This window comes from Hyperolius riggenbachi, chromosome 11 (genome assembly GCF_040937935.1).
Source record: "Hyperolius riggenbachi isolate aHypRig1 chromosome 11, aHypRig1.pri, whole genome shotgun sequence".
Taxonomy (NCBI): Eukaryota; Metazoa; Chordata; class Amphibia; order Anura; family Hyperoliidae; genus Hyperolius; species Hyperolius riggenbachi.
This window is the reverse complement of record NC_090656.1, coordinates 25,403,000-25,428,400: the sequence shown is the minus strand read 5'-3', so window position 1 is coordinate 25,428,400 and position 25,401 is coordinate 25,403,000. Positions and strand designations below refer to the sequence as shown.

The 25,401-nt window shown below is 45.4% G+C and overlaps 1 protein-coding gene across 1 annotated transcript in view; it reads left to right on the top strand.

The window, feature by feature from the left end:
• The window catches only part of LOC137538126 (ninjurin-2-like), a 107,885-nt gene that overhangs the window by 8,421 nt on the left and 74,063 nt on the right, over positions 1 to 25,401 (top strand). The window contains exon 3 of the mRNA XM_068260139.1: positions 10,502 to 10,654. Coding sequence (XP_068116240.1) covers positions 10,502 to 10,654 — 153 coding nt within the window. The remainder of the gene's footprint in view (positions 1 to 10,501; positions 10,655 to 25,401) is intronic.

Below are 25,401 nucleotides of genomic sequence, written 5' to 3'. Positions count from 1 at the left end.
TGTTAACGCTTCTGTAGAGGGAGGGAGACAAGCAGGGGCACTTCAGGCAGCCAGCGAGCCGCCTCTCATGCACGTGGGAGTGCAATGGCTGTGCTGAGCATCCTGACAGCACTGCGCCTGGGGACATATGTTCCCCCCTTGCCCACCCATAGCTACGCCTCTGAGCTGAGCAGTAAACAGTATATGTTCTGCCCGCTCAGGGCCATTTTGGGGGGCTGGAGGGGTCACAGCATAAGGGGAAAGCTATGGCCACACTCAGCGGGGAGGGGGGACGGTCCCCCCCTCCCTCACCTCGGGCTCTCCCCTATGGCCCTCTGCGCTCCCCTCCAACTTAAATAACCATATATGTGCAGCGGCAGCTACATACCTTCCGTGCGTTCCAGCATGGATGCTTCTCTCTCTAGTGTCTGACACGACTTCCTGTATAAACAAGAAGTCGCGTCAGACACTAGAGAGAGAAGCGTCCGCGCTGGAGCGCACGGAAGGTATGTAGCTGCCGCTGCACATATATATAGTTATTGAAGCTGGAGGGGAGCGCAGAGGGGAGAGCCCGAGGTGAGGGAGGGGGGGGAGCGTCCCCCCTCCCCGAGTGTGGCCATAGCTTTCCCCTCATGCTGCCACCCCTCCAGCCCCCAAAACGGCCCTGAGCGGGTTCCAAATGGAAATATGAATTTCCGATCGGAAATCGGAAAATGGAACTCGGAAATCGGATTTCTGCGGAAATACTACATTACTGCAAGTCGGTCATTTTAGCCCAATCACTGAAATCATTGGACCAATCAGAGAATGCAGAAACAACTTGGAAGTATTTGGCCATTTAGAGAATGCAAAAAAAAAAAAAAAAAACTACTCGGAAATCGGAAATTTGAACTCAAAATCGAAAATCGGATTTTTGTACCACAACTCGGTAATTTTAGACCAATCACAGAACTCGGAAACATTGGACCAATCAGAGAATGCAGAAATTGACTAAACAAATCACTACTTGGAAATCGGAAATCGGAAACCGATCGGAAATCCATGTGTAAAGGATTGCGGAGACGCCGCCGCACGGTCTGACAGTGAGGCGGCTGTCTCCGCGTTCAGACCGGCAGTTTCCGCACAGCAGCATGCGTCTGGTTTGTCTGAGCCTAGAAGTGCACAGAAACGGAGAGCTACGTGCGCGCGCTAGGAGGCAGGACCTTTATGCCAATAGGAGAGGGATCAGCTGATCAGGACGATCAGCTGATCCCAGCGCAGTGGGTGATTGGCTGAGTGGCTCAGGCGGAGCTGCACAGCACTGCAAGTATATATACATCTTGCATGTCAGTTGCTGGTTGTCTGCCGTTGCGAATACTAACGTGTGAGCACTCAGACCTCAGTCAGATCCCACAGTGTGTTAGAACCAGGAGGACCTGGGAATTCACACTTAGCCAGATTACATTTGTGTTATATGTTAGACCAGTTCCAGGGTGTTGTGACCACGGACCTCACACCCAAGCTTAGGGATACTGTGTCATTGCTGTGTTATCATTTAGACCAGTTCCGGGGTGTTGTGACCACGGACCTCACACCCAAGCTTAGGGATACTGTGTCATTAGTGTGTTATACTTTAGACCAGTTCTGGGGTGTTGTGACCAAGGACCTCACACCCAAGCTTAGGGATACTGTGTCATTGCTGTGTTATACTTTAGACCAGTTCCAGGGTGTTGTGACCAAGGACCACACACTTAAGCTTAGGGATACTGTGTCATTGCTGTGTTATACTCTAGACTAGTTCCAGGGTGTCGAGACCAAGGAACTCACACCCCAGTCTAGGACTTTGTTATACTGATATGTTATGACCATTTGCTCTGTCTACCTTTCTCTTGCTTTCTGATTCGGTACCTCTGCATATCTGCCTACCTGTTGCCAGACCCTGCCTGTACCCGGTTACCGAATAAGTCTCTCTCTCTCTCTGTACCTTCTCTGCTCGTGTGTTGCCGACCTGGCCTGCCCGACCACCCAAGCTGTCACTCTCCCTGAGTGCCCAGTCTAACTGTACTAGCAGTAACACCATTCCACCAGGTGTTGGCTGCAACCAGGACTTCCGTTCCTCAGAGAGTCCTTTGGCTGCAGTATAGTCTGATTCCCAGTATAGCAGGGAATCATTGGCTCCCAGGTTATCTCTATCCCCTCTCCTAGGAGATAGTTCCCACACAGCCATAGGCCACCTGCTCCTCAGGTGGTCCATGCTCATAGTTTCGGCGTCTCCCGCCCCACGGGAGATAGCCTACTGTTGCACCAATACATTTACTCATTACTAGGTGTCCAGAGGTTAGTCATACTTGTATTATTGGTGATTCTGCAGATCATCAATAATCAGGTATACATCTGTATTCTTGGTGATACTGCAGATCACCAATAATCAGATCTCTCTGTGTGCTGACACCGATCGTTACACCATGTAATCGGTAATTGGCATTGGTGGAAATCAGAATTTCTGCAGAATCAGAAATCAACATTTCAAACCATCCCTACCTGGCACCCTAGACTTTGCCCTCTATGAACCTACAAACACCCACCAAACTGGACCACAACTGTGCTGGTTGGCCCAGCTGTCACCTCTCCTCCACTTCCCTTGCGCATCATAGATAATGTAGCCACAGGTGCCCCCTATTATTAGGCAGCCAGAAGTACCCTCAATATTAAGTAGCTAGAGATGCCCCCAAGTATTAGTTAGGTGGAGGAACCTCAGTATTCAGTAGACAGAGGTGCCCCTGACTGAAGGGAGATCTCTTCAGTGGAATGTCAAGAGCAGGGTGACTAACCTCTCATTGACACTCTCATCTGGACTTTGTATAGGGAAGGAGGAGGGGAGGCTCTTGGGGAGGGGAGTGAGCCGACTTTCTATCATCAGGCGCCTGTAGGCACGTGCCTACAGTGCCTTATGGTAAATCCGTCCCTGGGCTGACCTATTGCGATACTCCTTTCTTACAGGCTATACTTCATTTCACGTTAAAATATCTGGAAGGTGTGATCCCGCACCCTTCCCTGGGGGCTGAGTTCTGAGTTTGCCATAGGCGCAGTATTCCCTAGATCCGCCTCTGCCAACATGACCGAACACATTTAGGGACACATTTTTTTTCGTAAAGAGCTCAACCGGGATTTTTTTCAGCATTGTTTTAGTGACTCAGGCCAGAGCAGGGACAAGGTCCTCCAGCACCCAAGGCGGAGACACCAAAGTGCGCCCCTCCATCTCTCCCACCCCAGCTGTCACACACTGATTGCTATTAGACTAAGAGGGCCACAGGGCCCACGACCTCCCCAACACCTTAATATCTAGTTATCTGGCTTGCAGTCACTGCTATGTATCCCCTTTTCTTACTTCTTTCTGCTTCATACACAATTAGGAATGACAGCTGAATTAATTGTGCGCCCCCTCCTACTCTGTGCCCTGAGGCTGGAGCCTCTCCAGCCTATTCCTCGGCCCGGCCCTGACTCAGGCCCTCTCAATGTTCATCTATGCAGCAAGCAGTGTGACTTCCCCCAGATCCAGTATAGAAATAATCTCTTTTAATAAATGATGCTGGAATCCCATTAAACACAACCCCGTGAGTTGTCATAACTCTCTCAGATCCCGGTTCATTTTTCTTCCCTCGGCAATATACTGTACACCTTTCGTCAGCCGCCCGAGATTACATCTCGCGCCCCCTTCAAAGCAGACAGTAATTGACGGAGAGGCAGGAAATACATTATGCAAAATGATCGTAATCACTTAGAAGCCGGAGCCATTTTTAATACTTATTTATGATGCAGGTATCTCTCTGTTGTGCATAACAATAGCCTTCAAATAATTATTTTGTCACATCCTCCGTGATTTATTCTCAGAGAAAACTCACTTCTAAGCAAAGTTTAAACGCGGAGCGCGGCGCTGAGGACTCGCCTCTCCTCTTGAAATGGAAATTCGAGGAGTAAATGTACGTTGTAGTGACACGAGATTTATTTAATGTATGGGGTAAATTAAAGGGAAAAAAGTTTTGTCGACATGGAACAGGAATTTAATTTGCCATATAAATATGGCTGATGGGGCTTTGATGTAAATCGCGGCGCGGTGGAACAAGGCAGGGAAGCTGAATTACGGCGTTTATTGACTCGCTGCCGGTGCTACAAGTCAAATCTTCGCGGTTTGCTAATGATGTTGCCCTTTTGGCTCGGTGAACTTGTGAACTGCGGCTTTTATGTGATAGGCAGAATCGGTGGTTCGCGCCTTAGTGTTCCTGCGACGGCGAGGCTGCCGGCGACAGGAGAATAACGCACAGCTGCCGACCTTGTGTACTGATCTAACGCCTCGGCCGTTAAAATTCCCTTTAATTTCTGTATTTCCATCATGAGGAATAATGCTAGGTTTTTTTGTCAAAAGCTTTAAACCTTTAGCAGCCAAATAAAGTAAATCTTTATTTGGCTGCAGGTAGTGATGGTTAGGTAGATGCAAACACCTTAAAGTTGATGCAAATGTATGCACATTTTTATGCAAATTTATGCAGCTTGAAAATGAACCAATCAAATCCTGCTGAGGTAAAATTTGATTGGTTAATTTTCAAGCTGCATAAACGTGCGTAAATTTTGCATAAATTTGCATCAATTCAAAGTTATTTGCATCATCACTAGCTGCAGGGCTGAATGTTTCCTGCCGCTGGGGAAGTGTGCCGCCCCCAGCCTGGCAGGGTATGCAGAGTGGGCGACAGGGAGCTTTTATCGTTACCTGTCCAGACGGCTGGATCGGCTTCTTCTTCTTCCACCACAGCGGCGATGTAGCTCCGACATGTCTTCTCGGTTCCGATCAAGGAGACCATGTCAACGTTACAGCGCCGCCCGGTGGTGGAAGAGGGGTGCTGGAAGAGTCTCTTTCATCCCTTCCATCACCCCTCTTCCACCACCGGGTGGTGTTGTAATGCTGACACGGTCATATCATGTGATCAGATGTGATCGTGACCCAGAAGACCTGTCAGAAGTTCAGAGCTGCTGGTGAAGGAAGAGAAGAAGCTGTCTAGAACAGGTAACTAGAACTGCTCCCCGCCGCCCGCTCAGACAAACGAGATTTGTTGGCAAAGTTTACATTGCACAGCAGTCTTCAAAGGAAAGATTTAGTTTGAAGCTGCTCATGGGTTAAAGTGGTTCTGAATAGTGATGAGCAGAAATTAGGCCTATACGTAATTACACATCTAAATTCACAATTACGCATCGTAATCGTAATGCGAAATGTCAGTGAAAATCGTAATTAATTTAGCATATAATACAAATAGTTCATCATTTTGCGTAATTTCACGTTATTTTGTGCTGACTTTGGTGGTTAATAACAAAGCCCCCCTACATGCTATTGACACCAACATTTTTACATAAGTTAAGCAGAATAGTGGGTACAAGTCAAAAAATAATTTTTCAAAAAGGCCTTGTAGTTTTTGAGAAAATCTATTTTAAAAATGCAAAGAAAAATGTTTTTTAAACTGTAATTTTTCTGAGTTTAAAAACCAATTTCTCTTTGCATTTTTAAAATGGATTTTCTCAAAAACTACAAGGCCTTTTTGAAAAATTATTTTTTGACTTGTACCCACTATTCTGCTTAACTTATGTAAAAATGTTTCTGTCAATGGCTTGTGTGGGGGCTTTGTTATACACTGATAAATTCGGCATAAAATTACACAAAAATTAAGCAAAGTTTTACGTGAAATTACAAATGACTATACAAAATCAAGTGAAGTTACAAATTTACGTATGGGTGTAATTCTGAACATTTACATAAAATTTTGCATAATTGTGATTAGCTCATTATGACCAATACTACTTCTGAAATAAATCTGTGCCATATAAACTGATGATTAACCTATTAGGAATCGTGTGTAGTATATCCTATGCCACACTTGTGGCTGTCTGAGCCTGATGCGGCGTAGGATTTACGCCACCTGCCATCTCCGCTCCTGATGCGATCCTGCGCAACCGAGACGGGAGATTAAGTTGTCACATGACAGCTGGCATTTTCCCTCAGTGATCAGGAGCCATTGTGATTGGCTCCCGATCGTGTGATCACTACGATCGCTGGCGGATCGTAGTGATCACTATTAGAGCAGCGGCGGTCTGAAGGGAAGAAGAGCATCCAATCACCTTCCTGAGGTTCCCCCCAGTGATCATCGCTCCCCTCTGCTCTGACCGGCATCCTCGCTTGCTCTGCCTTAAGTGTCAGGTCCCAGCTTTATGATGTCATGAAGCTGCGTCTCGAAACTTAACAGCAGTGCGAGCAAGGATGCCGGCCAGAGTGGAGGGGCAAGAGCTGCTCATCACTGGAGCCTGGGAGGTGAGTAAAGGCTGCTGGCATTTCGGGGGACACCGGGCTACACTTGGGACACCATGCCCAACTAGCTATATTGGGGATATGGCTGCCTGACCCCCCCAAATGCGCCGCCCCCTCCCCCCATATCCGCATGTAAAATGGCCTGGTCCTTAAGGGGGTTAGGCATCCAGTCCCCAAAGGGTTAAAACAACCCTGAAGTGAACTAAAAAAAGTCTTAGATAACTAAGAAGAGGGAAGGCTCTGAATCCTGTAGAGCCTTCCTGGTCTTTTCTCCGTCTCCTCGTTCCCTGCCTGTCCCCCGTTCTAAATTTGCACTCCTAGGAGGGCTCTGGAAACACTTGTGTCCCCAAATGCTTCTGAAGCCGGGTACTGCGCATGCTCGAGCCTAAACTTAACCGACCCGCTCATCTTCCCAAGTACTTGGGGACATGAGTACTTCCAAAGGCTGCCCGAGAAGGGCAGAAGACCTGTAGTTTGAATAATTCACCCAGGCCAGGACATTCCCAGCTGACTGATTGAAAGGCACTTTGGAACCAGGTACACAGGTAATTTGACCAGCATCTTGTTAGCAAGAATTTATTGAGCAGGGAGGAGCTATACAAGAAGATGATGAGACTCTTCTGAGCTGCAGTGCTGGCCACAAAAATATTAATTTCTCAGCAGCAGAGGGAGGACAGACGTGGCTTCAGATGATTGGCAGTGAGGAAGGTTCTCAATCTGGGGAGACGTGGGTCACATGACAAATGTTTCAAAAAGGAACTTCATTGGAATGGCTGCTTCAAATATGATCACATTGTGAGTAATGGAATAGTCCCCTATTAACCTGCACTAACAAAAAAATTTAATCTGGGAGGGTGAACTATGGCCCAAAGCACTCCTGAACTAAAGGTACATACACACGTCCTGATTTTCCGCCCAACTTGTCACCTGACTTGTAGTTTTAACGACAAAGTTGGGGGTGTGTACGTACAGTTGAACGACTGCTAACAGCCAGTTTGCCCAATCCGCTTGGCAGATCAGTTGGACCAACTGTCGTTCAAATGACTGTCAGGTCCATGCGTGTGTACAAATGACTTCTAGTCATTTGTCCAACTAATGGACGTTCAAACCTACAGTCGTTTGTTCAGTCGTTTCATCTACTCCATTGTTCTATCCACATTGTCCATTATCAAGTTGGCTAAACGGCATGTAAATTAGGCTATCAGCCACTTTGTTGGTCAGTGTGTACCGAATGTTTGAACGACTGGTTGTTTGCACTTCATGTCGTTCAAATGACCAGTTTAAATGACAATCAGGTGTAAAATAGGACTTGTGTGTACGCACCTTAAAGGCATGTACACACGCCTGATTCATTCAAACGACACGTCGTCAGACCCACCCGCGGGGTGGCCGTTCTGCTGACAGTTTCCCCGTATGTGCAGTCTGTAGGCAGACTGATAAGGCTTGTTCTGACTGAACCGCTTGGCGGATTGGTCAAAACCAGCCTTATCAGCCTGCCGACAGACTGTACACACGGGGAAACTGTCGGCAGAACGGCCACCTGGCGGACGGGTCTGACGACCTGTTGTTTGAAAGAATCAGGCATTTGTACGCACCTTAAGTAAAGAAACAAGAATCAGGCATACCTGGAGCTTCTTACAGATTTGTGTGTGTAGCACTCAGCAGTCAGCACTGGCTGTTATCTGTTCAGCTAAATGTATCAGTCAATATAACTAGATCAGTTATCACAGAGCAGAGCTTTAAAAAAAAAAAAAAAAAAAAAAACGTGGGGGTTCCCCTCCAAAGTTATTTTAGCTCCAGTCCCCAGTCATTGTTGCTGATAATCAGCAGATCAGCAGAAAGGGATTACACTAACATGGGGGCCCTAGTCACTGTTACAACAGTGAAGGGTTGGATGGGAGGGGGTACCTTACCGGGGTGGAATGAGAGGCAAAAAAATGTTCCCCCACCCACAAAGCACCATGCTCACTACCCACAAATGAGAAAATGAGAGAGAACACCGAGAGCCCAATGTAGTGCAGTATGTACTGGATTGAAGTGGGTAATGAGAGGCAAGTATGTAAGGTTATACTCACAAACATGGGTTACCACTTAGGCAACCACTGTAGATGCAGGTGGGGAGATAGTCATAGACACTTGTTGCTCCATCCCCTATTGCCTGATGAAGCAGGGCCACACCTGCGAAAGGCGTTGCGTTTACCCTTTGGAGTGTATATATAAATAAATTTGCTGGTTGATATAATATCAACCTGTTTTTGCGTTTGGTTGGAGAAGGTAAGTCCACCACTGCCTTCCCCAATTAAAAGTTTTAGCTACTTTTATCCTTTTGGTGCCTCTGTTAATTTCCACACTACCCACAAATGAGTCATCAGACACCCTCTGGCCCAGTGGGGTGTTCAGTAATAATAGGCAGAGGTAGGATAAAGCAGGAATTAAAGGCAGAGGGGCTGCAAAACTATCTGACTCTCTCCACACTCTCCCCCACCAGAGGCCCCCCTAAAGCCATAGTCCCCCCCCCAAAAAACGGCTGCAGTTATTGATTTATGGACGCCGGTCTAGCGAAACTCTGCTGTTATGCACCTTATTGTTGTTTGCTGTTTATTTTACTGTACTTTTACTTTGATGTTTTTACTGTACTTTTTTTAATTAACGTATTTTTCGGACTAGAAGACGCTCCTGACCATAAGATGCACCTAGGTTTAGAGGACAAAAATAAGGGGAAAAAAAGTATATACTAAGCCTGGGGCATCCATAATGAAGGGGCAACTTGCAGATTATGTCCCCTTGTACCTCTTTTGCATAGTTACATAGTTATTTGGGTTGAAAAAAGACATACGTCCATCTCCCTGTGTCCTTCTCTGTCCCCCTTGTGTTCTCCTGTGTCCCCCATGTGACCGCCTCTGTCCTCCTTGTGTCCTCCTCTATGCCCCTTTGTGTCCCCTTTTGTCCTCCTCTATGCCCCTTTGTGTCCCCTTGTGTCCTCCTATATGCCTTTTGTGTCCCCTTGCGTCCTCCTCTATGCCCCTTTGTGTCCCCTTGTGTCCTCCTATATGCCTTTTGTGTCCCCTTGCGTCCTCCTCTATGCCCCTTTGTGTCCCCTTGCGTCCTCCTCTATGCCCCTTTGTGTCCCCTTGCGTCCTCCTCTATGCCCCTTTGTGTCCCTCTGTGTCCTCCTCTGCATGGGCACAGTACAGGGAGTCCCCGATATTTTCCGGTGGGTTGGAGGTTGGTATTGGCAGGCGTTCACAAGTCAGGAACTTCCTGCATTTGGACTATAAGATGCAGTGACTTTTCCCCCCACTTTTGAGGAGAAAAGTGAGTCTTATTGTCCAAAAAATACAGTATTTATCCATCTTTTACTCTACTCTGATCTGATTCTGAGACACACAGCTAATTCTGGAAACGTCCCTGTCATGTTTGGCCAATAAAATGATTCTGATTCACTAGAAAATGTAATGCATCAGATCCTGTGTATCATGGACTGGGTTTAAATTGACTTTCAGAACCCTTTTTATTCACCCCCTGCTGTGTTAACAATGTGAAGGGCTTCTGTCACATAGTGTGCTGTGTACAAAGATAACATTATTGTCCTTGATGCAAATCATCTCTCACTACGTGTCTCCTGACTAAGCTTAGCTACAGGGAGTGTGTAAAGTTACTGCAACCCATATCTTTTGAAGGGCACTCCGTTTTTATCTGGCATAAATGACAACTTGAGTGCCACATTATAGAGTTATGGAAACGTGGCGGTACAGAAAGCGGCTTTAAAAGCATTTTTTTCTTTTTTTTTTTATCTTTACGCCTGAACAGAGATGTGATTTTTCCACTTTTATGGTGCTTACATTTATTTCCATCTTGAACAGACACTAAAACAAAGCAAAAAAAGAGCCTTGTTAAACCCTAGCGGGCGTAGAACACATGGACGGAGACCGAGCGCCGTCCCACAAGTGGTGACACCTCTGTTTTTCCAATAAAACAAGTTTCAGGGCTGTTGAGAAGCTCTCCCCTCCCGCCAGCAGACATTGTCCCGGGAGCGCGGGGTAGTCATATATCTCCAACACTGAACACAACAGCTGCCGAGGCTTTTACATGATTAACTACCTTGGGGTAGAAAGGCTTGCTCTAATACGAGAAATAAATGGTAGCGTGAATTATTGATGGGGACAATGTGTAACCCGCTGATCTCCTTTGCAGGTGATCAGGAACATCAATACGTTCGCCAGAACAAAGACCTTGGCCCAAGGCTTCCTAGACATGGCGCTGTTCACGGCCAACGCTTCGCAGATGAAACATTTGCTCCAGCAAGGTCCCGCCACGCCCTTCTACTACTTCCTGTTCACGCTTCTGGTAAGTGTCCTCTCCTCCTGTGGCAGAACTTTAGCAGTGACAATAAGGGCCCCGCCCGCAATGTACTGTTGTGATAAAGAAATGTTCTGTGGTTACTAGGGATGGTCAATGAGATGCGGAGTATTCTGACATATATGCACATTCAATGCAAATTGTAGGAAGCTTGAAAATAGGCCAAACAATGCACATTTGCAAGCTGCATACAATTCGCAATTCAATTGAAGTCACAATCAGGATTGAATTTCTGGAAAGGTCAGGAAGGCCGCCGCGTTGAGCGGCTGAAGCTCAATGGGGCACCTGGATGTGGCATAGGGGTTGCTACAAATGAAAGAGAAGGGTGCAAATGGTGAGCAACACATAAAAAGGGAAGCTGATGCCGAAAGGAGCTGTACATGAAAGAACGACGCTGCAGCTCTAGGAATGTTACACATGAAATGGGGGCTACATGTAGAATGGGAGGGGCACTGCTGCACATGGACAGGGAGCTGGGCCGTTTCTTGGGCAGTGCAACTGCCCTGGGCGCAGACCGGCAAGTAGAAGAAGAAGGGGGGCGCAGGCAGAAGGACATGACCGCTAATGAGCTGGTGACGCGCAGAGCAGCCAACTGGAAGAAGAAAGAAGATTACCAGCGCGATCACCTTCCTTGACTCCTCCTGGGCTGCCTGCGTCAGATGTCAAGTCATTATCACGTCACCACTGTGTGATGATATCTTATGTCCTGTAGCGGTACTGCAGGCTGTCAGTGGGCGGCGCCCATGGTGGAGTCAGCTTTCTGGGTTCTCTTCCCCTGCGTGTTTTCCTGGTCCCTGCTTCCTCCTGGATGAGTGGCTGGTCACTAGTAGAAATCCCACCTTGGTCACAATTACTGTATTTCCATCTTGTTGACGCTCTCTGATGATGATATACATTAAAGGTGCCCATACATCAGGTAATAACTATTTTTTTGACATTTCCCTTACCATTGTCTCTGGTGGACGCTGTGTGGCCGTCCATTACCTCACAGGATTCCAACGCATTATCCAGAGAAAAAAACTAAATGATAGTGAGGTAGACGGAATCCATGGTAGACATCCATTCTGCTGCAGATGGCCACAGCTGCGCACAGGAAGTCGACTCATTCAGAGCCCGTCACTGACTTTTCTCCTCCCTTCTGACTCCTCCGAATAGGTCTGACGGCCCGACTCCAGAATCTTATCTCATGTTACTAATATTATAAATGAAAATGTTTGGATATTTGGATGTTTGTTACTCAATCACGCAACAATGGCTGAAGGGATTTGAATGAAATTTGGCACACAAATTTGATTCACAAAGCAGTGCTGACTGCCCCTTATCACGGCAAAAGATGTTTAGGGCGCGCTAATTATCGCTCGCGCCCAAAGTCCCGCGGGCAAAGTCCAGTGCGCGCGAAACGTCGCATCGCGGTGCGACGAAAACGGCGCACCCGATGCGCCTATAAGGGCATCGGGTGCGCTGTTTTCGTCGCACAGCGATGTGACGTTTTGCGCGCACCGGGCTTTGCGCGCTGCCTGATTCACCTTTCTGTGTGCTGACTACTTAGCACCCTAGTTAGCACGCCCAAAGCCTTTAGGGGTGCTAAATAGGTTAGCACCAAATAGTGAATCAGGCCCATAGTACATTACCTGGAATAACATATAGGATACTTTGTCTCCACCCATTTTTTTGGCTATGGGGATACAAATACAAATTTCACTGGGAAAATGTAAACTACAGCCATTCTTACACTGTTAATGGCAGGGTTCTCAGACTTTGCACAGTTGGTCACCGGGTGACTGGGATTAATATTCAGAAAAGTAGGTGGAGTATATAAAAGCCAATCAAATTTCACCTATTGATTTTCAAGGGTAATAGTTAATTGCTGCCATTCTTGCACTGTTAATGGCACAAGCCTCAAACCTGGTACAGTTTGTCATTGGGTGACTGGGGTTCTAATTCAGAAAAGGGGGTGGAGCCACAGACAGATTTGCAAATTATTGATGCCAAAGACTGCACAACTCACAAACTAGGTAATGAAGTAATTGAGTAATTGTGTGTTATGGTTAAAAAAGTGGGCAGAACCAACACCAGGCAAATACATGTCTGGGCAACGCTGGGCCGTCAGCTAGTGTATACAAATATATATCAATCAGCAATCAGTGTGTGACAGCTGGGGTGGGAGGGATAGAGGGGTGCACTTTGGTGCCTCAGCCTTGGGTGTTGGAGGACCTTGTCCCTGCTCTGCTCCGGAGCCTCTTATATTCTGAGAAATATGGTAATCCTTGTATCTAGAGGTACATAGCTAGTTCATTTGTATAGATATGAACTGAGAGCATTAGGGTTTTTTTTTAAATCAACAGAAGGGGAACATTACTATAAATAAACTTAAAAACTCCAGCAACCAAAATATAAATCAATTTTTTTTTTACATTTCAATCCCTTACCGTTGTCTCTGGTGGACGCTGTGTGGCCGTCCATTACCTCACAGGATTCTAGCACATTATCCAGCGAACAATACCTAAATTATAGTGAAGTACACAGAATCCATGGTGGACATCCATTTTGCTGCAGATTGCCACAGCTGCTCACAGGAAGTCAATTCACTTAGAGCCAATCACTGACTTTTCTCATCCCTGTGTGCCCTGACTTCTCAGAATAGGCCTGACAGCCCACCTCACGGCTTTCTAATAATTCTGCTGTCATCTGGGGTCTCCGATTCCGCCTGGCAGACCAAGAACACAGGCCTGCAAAGATAAATAAATACATTAACAAGGAAAAAAATGTCATTTCACAAGAGCTGCCATAATGACAAACAATAAAGCATAATGCGTGTATTACGGCTGGGCATAAAAACGTTTTGTCTCTTAAATATTTATCCGCTTGTGATGAGGCCCGGGCGTTTGATTGGGCCGCCGCACAACAAACCCTTCATAAGTTGCCTCTGCCATCTGACAAGCGCCTCTCGGCCTTTCTCGGTAAATAAACACTTCAATCAGTTGTGGCGGGGGGAAATTTGCCGCGCTTGAGCGTAAAATGACACAGGTTATCAAGCGAGGGGGTTCTGAATCACTTACAGTTTGCTCGATAATTAGACAATGGCTGATTGCCGGTTGTACACATGTACTCATAATGCAGAACCAATTAGGAAGGATTTAGTGGAAAGGCATAAGTACATTGAAATAATCTAGTCATTGTTCCCCATGGGCATGATTTAACTACAAAATATTTTTGCCTGTCTTAGAACAGCAATAGCTGCGCAGACTGCTAAGACGTAATTTCTGTGCGCTGCTAATCGCAACCTTGAAGAAGACCTGACGTTTACAGCCACTTAGACTGACCTCCCCAAAAACATAATCTATTCTCAATATTTTAACAGTTTCTGCCTCTTTCATCCTTTTTGTGGGTGGAAAGAAACTTTTTTTTTTAACATACTGTATATGTATTACATAGTTGTATGTACTCTCAGGAGAGCTCAGAAGTAGCTATTATGATTTGGACAAATTAGTTGAATATTTGTTGGTCTTCAAACGCAAGCGTATGTTTCCAAATGGTTGCATCCCCAGACTCTTTCCGTACATGCTTTTCCCTGTTTCTACCCCAAGCTGGGAGAATCTGCTAATGAGGTACCCATTAATGAATAATACGTTTAAGGGAACCCAAGGTGAGAGGAATAAGGCGGCTGCCATATTTATGTCCTTTTAAACAATACCAGTTCCCTGGCTGTCCTGCTGAGCCTGTGTCTCAAATAGTTTTAGCCATAGACCTTGAACAAGCATGCAACAGATCAGGTACTCTGACTCGGAAGCAGGAAATTTGGGCGCATGAGGCAAGTGGACAAAAAGGGCGCTGCCATTCACTCCCATAATAAATATTGTTTGATGGAACAGGAAAAAAAGGCGCACGGAGATTATTAACGTTTTCAAACGGCGCCCGCAGATGATTAATGTTTTCAAACTACGCTTGTGATGATTTAAGTTAACAAAATGCGCCGTGATGAATAACGTTTACAAAAATACTAAACATATCTATCGTATTTAACTAAAACGTTATTTAAAATTTTATCCCTTACTGTTTGTAAAACATTATTATTCACATGATAAAGCAATCAGTAAGGGGGGTTTTAGGGTTAGGCACCACAAGGGGGGGATTTAGGGTTAGGCAGTAGGCACCACTAAGGGGGTCTTAGGGTTAGTCACCACCAGCGGGGATTTAGGTTTAGGCACCACCAGGGGGGTCTTAGTGTTAGGCACCACCAGGGGGGTCTTAGGGTTAGGCACCACCAGGGGAGATTTAGAGTTAGGCACCACCAGGGACGGATCTAGACCAAGTTGCGCCTGGGGCAAGGTCAGGTTTTGGCGCCTAAAGGTCAGGTTTTGGCGCCTAAACTGCCATTCCCCATCCAGTTTTGGCACCTAAAGGTCAGGTTTTGGCACCTAAAGATCAGGTTTTGGCACCTAAACTGCCATTCCCCATCCAAATTTTGCCGCCTTTTTAAGAATTCAACAAGCTGCGCCTGGGGCAAGATACCTGCCTGCCCCCCCCCCCCCCTGTCTTAGGGTTAGGCACCACCAGGGGGGTCATAGGGTTAGGCAGGCACCACCAGGGGGGGTCTGAGGGTTAGGGACAGGTAGAGGGAGGGTTCTGTGTGAGAGTAGAGTTAGCTTTAGTTGTAGTATAATGTTAGTAATATTTACTAATGTTTTACAACAGTTATTATGAAAGTACTTTCATCGTTATAAACAATATTTTCAGATTTTATTACATGAAGAAATGATAAATTAAGGATATACACAATATTATACAATTATTATAACGATTATACATATATTATCGTTTTTTAACAAATGTAATTATAAAATTCACTTTTAAAACAGGGAAGATTATCGTTTTCACAATTTGAGATTTCATACACATTATGAAATGTTTTTTAATTTGTAAAACATTATTGTAAATTAAATACAACACAATATTTTTTATAAACACTATTACCGCTTATCGTTTACACAACGCGCCCTTTTTCCCGACGCCCGTCTTGCATGGACGCCTCTGACTCAACTAAAGGCTTTTTCACATCATAGAACGCATGCAGGAGCCAATCTCCTGCACGCGTTAACCTCTTGGAGACCGCGTCACATCAATGGGTGTGGACATGGCGCCAGCCCCAGGACCGCCTAACGCCGATCAGCGTAAAGTCCTTAGGAGTTTGCAGGGTATCACGCATGCTGATGCGTGTGCGCTTCAATGAAGGAGCTTTACTCCGCCATCAGCCTCCCAGCGGCAATCGCCATTAGGAGACTGTTAGACGGTGAAATCGCCGTCTATTTACTTAGTACAGCACTGCGATCTACAGCAGCGCTGTACTTGGGGCAGCCGTGTGACATGGCTGTCCCCCTGGGAGACAGGAAAGTGATCGGCTGTCATAGGCTGATGACAGTGATTAGCTGGCGGGCATGCAGTGGGAAAAAAAAACAAAAACACTACAATTTATTTTAAAAATCAACATTTATAAACAAATAAAAAAATAAATAAACATTGGGGGAGCGATCAGACCCCACCAACACAAAGCTCTGTTAGTGGGGAGAAAAGGTGGGATCACTTGTGTGCTGAGTTGTGTGTAGTGTTGGGCGAACACCTGGATGTTCGGGTTCGGGCCGAACAGGCCGAACATGGGCCAGATGTTCGGCATGTTCGGCCCGAACGCCGAACTCAATGGAAGTCAATGGGACCCCCGAACATGCCCATTTTGGGGGCCCTATGGGGTCGCAGGCATAAGGGGGAGCATGCCCCGATCACGGGGGGGGGGGCGTAAATTCCCCCCACCCCCTCCGCTAGCGCTCCCCCCTCTGCCCGCTTCCCCATAAAAAAAGTTTAAGGCAAGTTAAATAGTACTTGGTGGCTGGCCTGGCACTGGCAGTGGAGTGAGGAGGAGGAGGAGGCCGAGTAGCAGAGTGTCCTCTACGTGATGACGCATACGAGGGTACGCGTGACGCGTACCCTCGTATGCAGAGGACGTGAGGTCAGAGAAAGGGCGGAAGTACCACAAGGGTACTACCGCTGAACCGCCCGCTGCCCGGCCTCAACGCGTCACTCTGCTACTCTGACTCCTCCTCCTCCTCACTCCACTGCCAGTGCCAGGCCAGCCACCAAGTACTATTTAACTTGCCTTAAACTTTTTTTATGGGGAAGCGGGCAGAGGGGGGAGCGCTAGCGGAGGGGGTGGGGGGAATTTCCGACCCCCCCCCCCCCCGCGATCGGGGCATGCTCCCCCCTTATGCCTGCGACCCCATAGGGGGGCCGTAATGCGACATGTTCGGGCGAACAGGGCCCTGTTCGGCCGAACAGGGGCCCTGTTCGGCGGCCATTCAGTAGTTCGGGGCGAACCCGAACTTAAAAGGCCGAACACCATCAGGTGTTCGGCCGAACTCGAACATCACCCGAACAGGGTGATGTTCTGCAGAACCCGAACAGTGGCGAACACTGTTCGCCCAACACTAGTTGTGTGGCCCTGCAGCTAAGCCTAAAAGCTGCAGTGGCCCATTTAGTAAAAAATGGCCTGGTCTTTAGGGGGGTTTAAGACAGCTGTCCTCAAGTGGTTTATGGCCTACAGCGTGACGTCGGGAAGTTGCGGTGGAGCTGCAGTAGTTCTAATTTACCCGACGGGAAAACGCCGCGGCTGGATGTTACGAAGGCCCAGATGCGTTGTAAAGTAACGCTATGAAACGCTTCCTTTTTTGAGGAAGAAGCTTCTGGGTCCTAAAAATTCCCTTGTCCTCTTCTGCAGCCCCCTTCCCCCTTGCTACACTCGGCTTTCTTCAGAAAAGGTGGGGCCTGATTTGGTCTGTGCTACTGCACAGGTGCAAACTGTCTGCACCTGCGCAGTAGCAATGACCCCATTGGGCTTGGCTATTTGTTTCAGAGCCCGAGTGGGACAGTGGCAGTGCACATTGGCATCACACTTTGGGGGTCTCAGCACCGGAATGGGACTGAAGAGGAAGATGGGGGAGGCCTCTATAGGATCCAAAGGCTTTCCCCTCCCGAAGTTAGTATCTAGAAAGGCGTATTGCAAACCTCCCGAGTTTGCTTTAATCAGTGACCCCTGCAGGCACCTGAGCGGAAGTGCTTTGGCTGTACCTGAGCCAAAATCTTGCCAGAAAATGAATTCATCAAGGAATTTGTCTGGGCGGGCCGCAGGGTGCCAGCTTATGCAGTCTGTAACGAGCTTAATTACAGACAGTTACATCTCTATGACTCTGGCTGCGTTGCGTCTGGTCTGTCAGATTCCATCTTCCTCACTGCGCGACACAAGCTGAACGCGGCGCCCATCTCGCTTCTGCTCAGCTTTCCCACCAAATAAAACTTGTTAATGACAGCAAGGCTATTAACAGATTAATTAACGGCTCATCACTGGCACACGGTCCTGAGGGAGAGAATTAAAGACGAATCTCATCATGTGTGTGCTACTGACGGCAGCTCACTCAAACGGGGCAAAATATGATTGTAATAAAAAGAGTGAACGCTGAGTCCAGGCCTTCCATCCAGTAGGCTAGAAAATCAAATGCGACTTTAGTCAAAAGTATGATGGAGCGTCTTCTGGCGAGAGATGGGCTGAACTGTTCTGCCGGTGAATAGTTTACAGCGAACAAGGGGCGTTCGAAATTTTCTTCTAACTCAAATTTTATTATTTTAAATTTGCATTCACAGTTTTCCCATAGACTTTAATGGAAGGTAAGCGGCCTCTGACTTTAGTGGTCAATACAGAATGGGCTTGATATGGGCTTGATAACTCAAATATCACACCTTATCAAAGATATCACACCTCCGCATGCTAAAGGAACATTTGCACGCGATCGCATTTGCGTTCATGCGCAAACCTTCCTTTAGCATGTGGGTATAAGCCTTTACGAGCGCAGACTTTCGCACGCTTCACATCGCGCGGTAACTGCCTAGCACAGCCGTGCTATCAGTTATCACATTTTTGTGAATCAAGCCCCTTATCAAAGATATCAAACCTTAAAGGGGAACTATTAGCTAAAAAATGCCCCCCCGCCCAAAACACATATATAAGCAGATAAATACTTGCTCTACTTACATAACAGATGTATTGTAGTGTCCACATTTTTATTCCTGTATTTTTTTAATTGTAAAATTAGATGACTCCTGTTCCTGGCAGGGGCCATCTTGTGTCCTCCGGCTGGATCCTCCCCCCCCCCCCCCCATCCCCCTCCTCCCCGCACTGTTTCTGTGCACAGCGAAGAGGAATAAATGCAGCAGCCACAGACTCACCTGCTAATGGATCCACAGGGGATTTGGGGGGTAAAAAATCCTTGTTCTGCCGCGGGATAGCGGCGTTTTAACAGGGGCAAACAGGCCTAACATACGGTAAATAAAAGGTAAAAAGACATTTTTTAAGTGCCTTCAGTATCTCTTTAAGGCAGGTTAGTCTGTGCAAAGCAGATGAACAGTTCTCTTCTTAACAATTACTATTTTTGTGAGAAAAAGTCTTTATTCTTCTTGGTTGTTGTATCTTTGTATTGCTTTAGGTCAAGGGCTAATATGGATTTATGTTCTTCAAATCCTGATATAAGTAACACCTCTCCACTCTGTGCCCCTTCCTTTTAGTTTGTTGATGATATTGGAGAAGCATTTAGTACTATGATGTTAGGAGGCCAGCAGGACACACCACAGAGGCCATTATGTTATATGGGATAAATAGCCTATTTATCACGGGGTTATGAGATGTTTTTGGGGGGTCATAAAGCTATGAAGAAGCAGATCCTTAAAATCAAGGATGGCCATTATATTTTTCTGTTATATTATTTAGTCTTTGATCCTTTATCCTGTGTGGCCGGACTGTGTGACGTTAAGCTGAAAACTATATACTGTGTGATTCACTACCATTCTCACCTCTCTCACCAGCAAAGTACTCACATACTGTAAGTGGTCTCAAATAAGTGAAGTTTAATATTATTTTCTTACCTATGTTTTAGTAGTTTTCACCTAACAATTGCTGAAAAGGCATTTTGTAGATCAACTGAGATGACACATTTCCTGCCAAAACATTTTACATAAAAGATATATTCAGGTGACACATAAACAGGTCATGGTTCTCACTCTCGGAGCGCTGGGTCCCTAGGGCACTACATGCACAGAGTTTGTATGTTCTCCCCGTGTCTGTGTGGGTTTCCTCCAGGCACTCTGGTTTCCTCACACATCCCAAAAACATACAGATAGATTTCATTCGCTTCCCCCTAAATTGGCCCTAGACTACGATACAAACACTGCACGATACGTACATAGACATAGGACTATGGTAGGGATTAGATTGTGAGCCCCTCTGAGGGACAGTTATTGACAAGACAATATGCTCAGTGCTATATAAATACAAAAGATAATGATGGATAGATAATAGATAGATAAGCAAGACGGACAGACAGGCAGACAGGCAGACAGGCAGACAGGCAGACAGACAGGCAGACAGACAGACAGGCAGACAGACAGGCAGACAGACAGACAGACAGACAGACAGACAGACAGACAGACAGACAGACAGACAGACAGACAGACAGATAGATAGATAGATAGATAGATAGATAGATAGATAGATAGATAGATAGATAGATAGATAGATAGATATTAAGGTGAGCATTAACAGTTCTAATTTGCTGTTGATCGATCATTTTGTGGAAATGATTAGTTGTGCCTATAAATTGACAAACAAAGTAGACGGTAGGGAGAGGCACCCCTTTCTGTAATATCCGGGTGCATAAACATGGATGCCAGCAACACCCAAGAAACAGTCCAATAGTAGAAAGGATTGGTTAGCACTCCGGCTTCTCAGTGAGCAAATGTTTTAGTCTTCAATCACATGTCAACACTTAAAGGGGAACTTCAACCTAAACAAACATACTGTCATTAAAGGGATACTGTAGGGGGGTCGGGGGAAAATGAGCTGAACTTACCCGGGGTTTCTAATGGTCCCCCGCAGACATCCTGTGTTGGCGCAGCCACTCACCGATGCCCCGCCTCCAGTCCACTTCTGGAATTTCTGACTTTAAAGTCAGAAAACCACTGCGCCTGCACGCCCGTGTCTTCGCTCCCGCTGATGTCACCAGGAGCGTACTGCACAGGCACAGACCATACTGGGCCTGCGCTGTGCGCTCTTGATGACATCAGCGGGATCGAGGACACGGCAACGCAGGCGCAGTGGTTTTCAGACTTTAAAGTCTGAAATTCCAAAAGTGAACCGGAGGCGGGGCCGGAGCATTGGTGAGTGGCTGCGCCAACACAGGATGTCTGCGGGGGACCGTTAGAAGCCCCGGGTAAGTTCAACTCATTTTCCCCTGACCCCCCTACAGTATCCCTTTAAGTTACATTAGTTATGTTAATTAGAATAGATGGGTAATATAATCTCTTACCCACCCTGTTTTAAAAGAACAGGCAAATGTTTGTGATTCATGGGGGCTGCCATCTTTGTCATGGGGCAGCCATCTTTTTGGTTGAAAGGAGGTGACAGGGAGCATGAGACACAGTTCCAACTATTCTGTGTCCTGATCACCCCTCCCAGCTGCATGCGCTAGGCTTCAAATGTCAAATTCAAAATGTCAAAAAAAAAATTGCACCAAAACAGCAGAACGAGAGCAACAACATCAGAAATCCCATCATGCTTTGCACAGCATCAGGGGAAAAAAAGCCCGGGCAGTTTTCTTCTGTGCAGCTAAAAATGAGACTTGGATAAGAGAAACAAAGTTCTGATGCTGTGAAACTGTTAAAGAAACACCAGGCCTTTCCAGTGCAGCTAAATCGATTTTTAGTCCAGAGGTTCACTTTAAGTTAACAATTGTTTCAGGGCCATCAAGGGTCCCCTTCTTCAGAGCAGTGCAGACAAAAAAAAAAAAGAAGGGGACCCTTGATAGCCCCGAAACAATTGTTAACTTAAGTGTTGACATGTGATTGAAGAATAAAACATTTGCTCACTGAGAAGCCGGAGTGCTAACCAATCCTTTCTACTTATAAATTGACAAATTCACGCTAACCATTTTGATCAGATCGATGGGATAGATCTGAAAAACCGATCAATTCCATTAATCTGATCAAATTGGCTAGTGGGAATTTAGGCGTTAATGGGCACAACCGATCATTTCTGATGAATTACCAAGGCGATTGGAAATGATTGATTAGCTGTGATAGTGTATGTAATGGGCATGCAGTGTTCTCCCCAGAATTTTTTTCCAGCTGGGTGGCATGAAAAATTAGCCGGGTGGGGCGTGATGAGAGAATGCAGGGCCGGTGCTTCTGTGCACAACTCTTCTTACAGCAAGGGAGGAGGTGAGCTGATGACAGCCAGGTGCTCACCGAAACTAGCCGGGTGGAGCACCTGGCTAAAAGAGCCCGAGGAGAACACTGGGCAAGGATAAAAAACAAATATATTAGATAGATAGATAGATGGACGGACGGACGGACGGACGGACGGACGGACGGACGGACAGACAGGTATGTACTAGGTAGGTAGGTAGACAGATAGGATATGACTAGTCAAGTAGGTAGATAGATAAATAGATAGATAGACAGACAAATAGCTACAAATATAAGAGACAAATGGATAAAATTAATGTATAGCACAAATACCGTAAATAAATAGATAGATTGATTGATAGATAGATAGATAGATAGACAGACAGACAGGTATGTACTAGGTAGGTAGGTAGGTAGGTAGACAGGATATAAATAGTCAAGTAGGTAGATAGATAAATAGATAGATAGATAGATAGATTGATAGATAGATAGATAGATAGACAGATAGATAGACAAATAGCTACAAATATAAGAGACAAATGGATAAAATACTGTAAATAAATAGATAGATAGATAGATAGATAGATAGATAGATAGATAGATAGATAGATAGATAGATAGACATGTATGTACTAGGTAGGTAGGTAGGTAGGTAGACAGATAGGATATGAATAGTCAAGTAGGTAGATAGATAGATAGATAGATAGATAGATAGATAGATAGATAGATAGATAGATAGATAGACAAATAGCTACAAATATAAGAGACAAATGGATAAAATTAATGTATAGCACAAATACCGTAAATAAATAGATAGATTGATTGATAGATAGATAGACAGACAGACAGGTATGTACTAGGTAGGTAGGTAGGTAGGTAGACAGATAGGATATAAATAGTCAAGTAGGTAGATAGATAGATAGATAGATAGATAGATAGATAGATAGATAGATAGATAGATAGATAGATAGATAGACCAACCTCCAAGAAATCAGATGGGAAGATATAAAAAAAAATGTAACTTGGAAAAAGAATATTTTATTACGCCCGTTACTACAAAATCAATTATCTCGGCATACTTTAGGAATCTCCGTGAAATTAAAAAGGGCACATTGGCATGGTGCTAATGTAATTAGCCATAAATAGACCTTGCATTAATGACAGTAAATATAATAGTTACACAGTGTAATGACTTCAGATGGGACATTAAAATCTGCTACTCAATTTTGTGAAGAATTATACCATGAGACCCCTCCGTTCATTAACAGTCTGCCAAGCCCTTCCGGAGATGGATGGCACTTTCATGGCCATAAAACGCCTGTTATAATGTTACCAAATTGGAATTTTAAATCTTTGCCGTCGTTACAAAGGCGAGCCAGCTAAGGAGGGCCTCTATGTCCAGGAACACAGGCAATACAGGAACGCTCAGCTCACATCTGAAAAATCCTTTATTTCACAAAAGAAAAAAAGTCTATCTACTAGGTAGGAAAATCAGCATCTCCTCTTTGTTCTAAAAGATCATTTACAGCATAAAACCTACTACCACAAAAAAACTGAAGCAGAGCAGCATTAAAACAGTTTAAAAAGTACTTTGTTCTTCAGTGGAAAGCTCCCTGCTTCAGTGGAAAGCTTCTGGCCGCATTGGAAAAGGTGATAACGTTATCTTTTGTTTACATTCCTTTGACAGATACATTTAGTAAATGTTAGAAAACTGCCCAAACTGATCTGTACTGAGCTGAGAAGCAGGAAGAGCTGAGACTGATCACTAAAGAGATTTAAATACAGCAGCTATGCAAGAAAATTCAATGGCAGCTTTCAGAGCAGATAAACTATACTTTGGGAATTTGCCATTTGTAAACAGACAATATTACTTGTGCACAAAAGCAAATAAGGTAACTGTGCGGGTAATAAAAAGCAGGAAAACACCATTTTATTGAAGGTTGAGTCAGTGTTTATCCCACTTTAAAGTATATATTTCCACTCACAAAAATGAGGCTGTGCAGGGTTTCGCATGTCACATCAGTCTGTTATTGCAAGTAATGGTTTACGGTAAATTGCTTCCTCCAAGTCTCTAAAAAAGCTTCGCTTTATATCTGACATCAAACTACAAGTTTTGCAGCTGCTGATTGGGCAAGTCAGACAGTTTTGCTTTCCCATCATGGATTTACCTGGATAACATGTGTTTTTTGTTTACATAAACTTTTTGCGCAAAGGGAGGAGCCTGTACTGGCTTTACCATCCCCCAACCACCCATTTACATGTAAATAGGAGGAGCAAAAGACCAGATCCCAAGCATGGTGGGGACCACCAAGTACGCTCTCAGTTCCGAAGGAGCTTTGGAAACCGATGTAGAGACCTTGTTGTGCCTAGAGTTTTGGTTTTTACAAAAAAGGGTTTTATTTATTGCTGAAAATCCGAGCTACTTAGAAAGTGATGGTGGAAGGAGATATGTATAAAACTTTTAGACTGTTGAAGGTGAACTCTTAGATTCCATACAAACCATGCCCATACCATCCATACCGTTAGTTCTAATTAACATACAGTTCTCAGTAATTATTAACCTCACTGTTCCTACAACCTCCAGTGGGCGTGACCTAAGGGGTCGCATCTGGTGAACAGCAATAACAAAGTAGTCTATCACTTACCAGGAGTGGTGAGCCATCACCCCTTGCGAGTTGCACTGGTGACGACTTAGGACTCACAACCGGTTCGGGACCGTCGAAGCCTACAACTATGCCGCACTTGTGGCTGCCTAAGTCTGATGCAGCATATTTTTAACACCAGCAGCTCCTGTACACAGGATGTGATCACACGTCCCCACCAGCACAGAACTTCCGTACATTGGTCATGATCCGTTTTCATTGGCTGATCACAGTGAGCCAATCACAGTGAGTAGGAAGTACTGAATTTAAAGTGACTCCGAGCAGTGCAGAAACTATGGAAAGATGCATATCATTTTAAAGCTCTCTTTCTCCTCTTTCCAACGATATATAAACCGCCACCCTACGCCTTTTAGTTTTCGCTATTTTCGCGATTGAAATTGCAGCGGCCGCGATTTCAATCGCGAAAATAGAGAAAACTAAAAGGCGTAGGGCGACGATTTAGGTGTCGCCAGAAAGAGGAGAAAGAGAGCTTTAAAATGATATCCATCTTTCCATAGTTACATTGTATTACACAGGGCGACTTTTTCTGCTGAATGGAGCTGCTGACACTGGGGAAAGTGTCGTCCTGTGTAATACAAGTAACTATGGAAAGATGGATATCATTTTAAAGCTCTATTTCTCCTCTTTCTGGTGACATCTAAATCGTCGCCCTACACCTTTTAGTTTTCTCTATTTTCGCGATTGAAATCGCGGCCGCTGCAATTTCAGTTTATATATCATTGGAAAGAGGAGAAAGAGAGCTTTAAAATGATATGCATCTTTCCATAGTTTCTGCACTGCTCGGAGTCCCTTTAA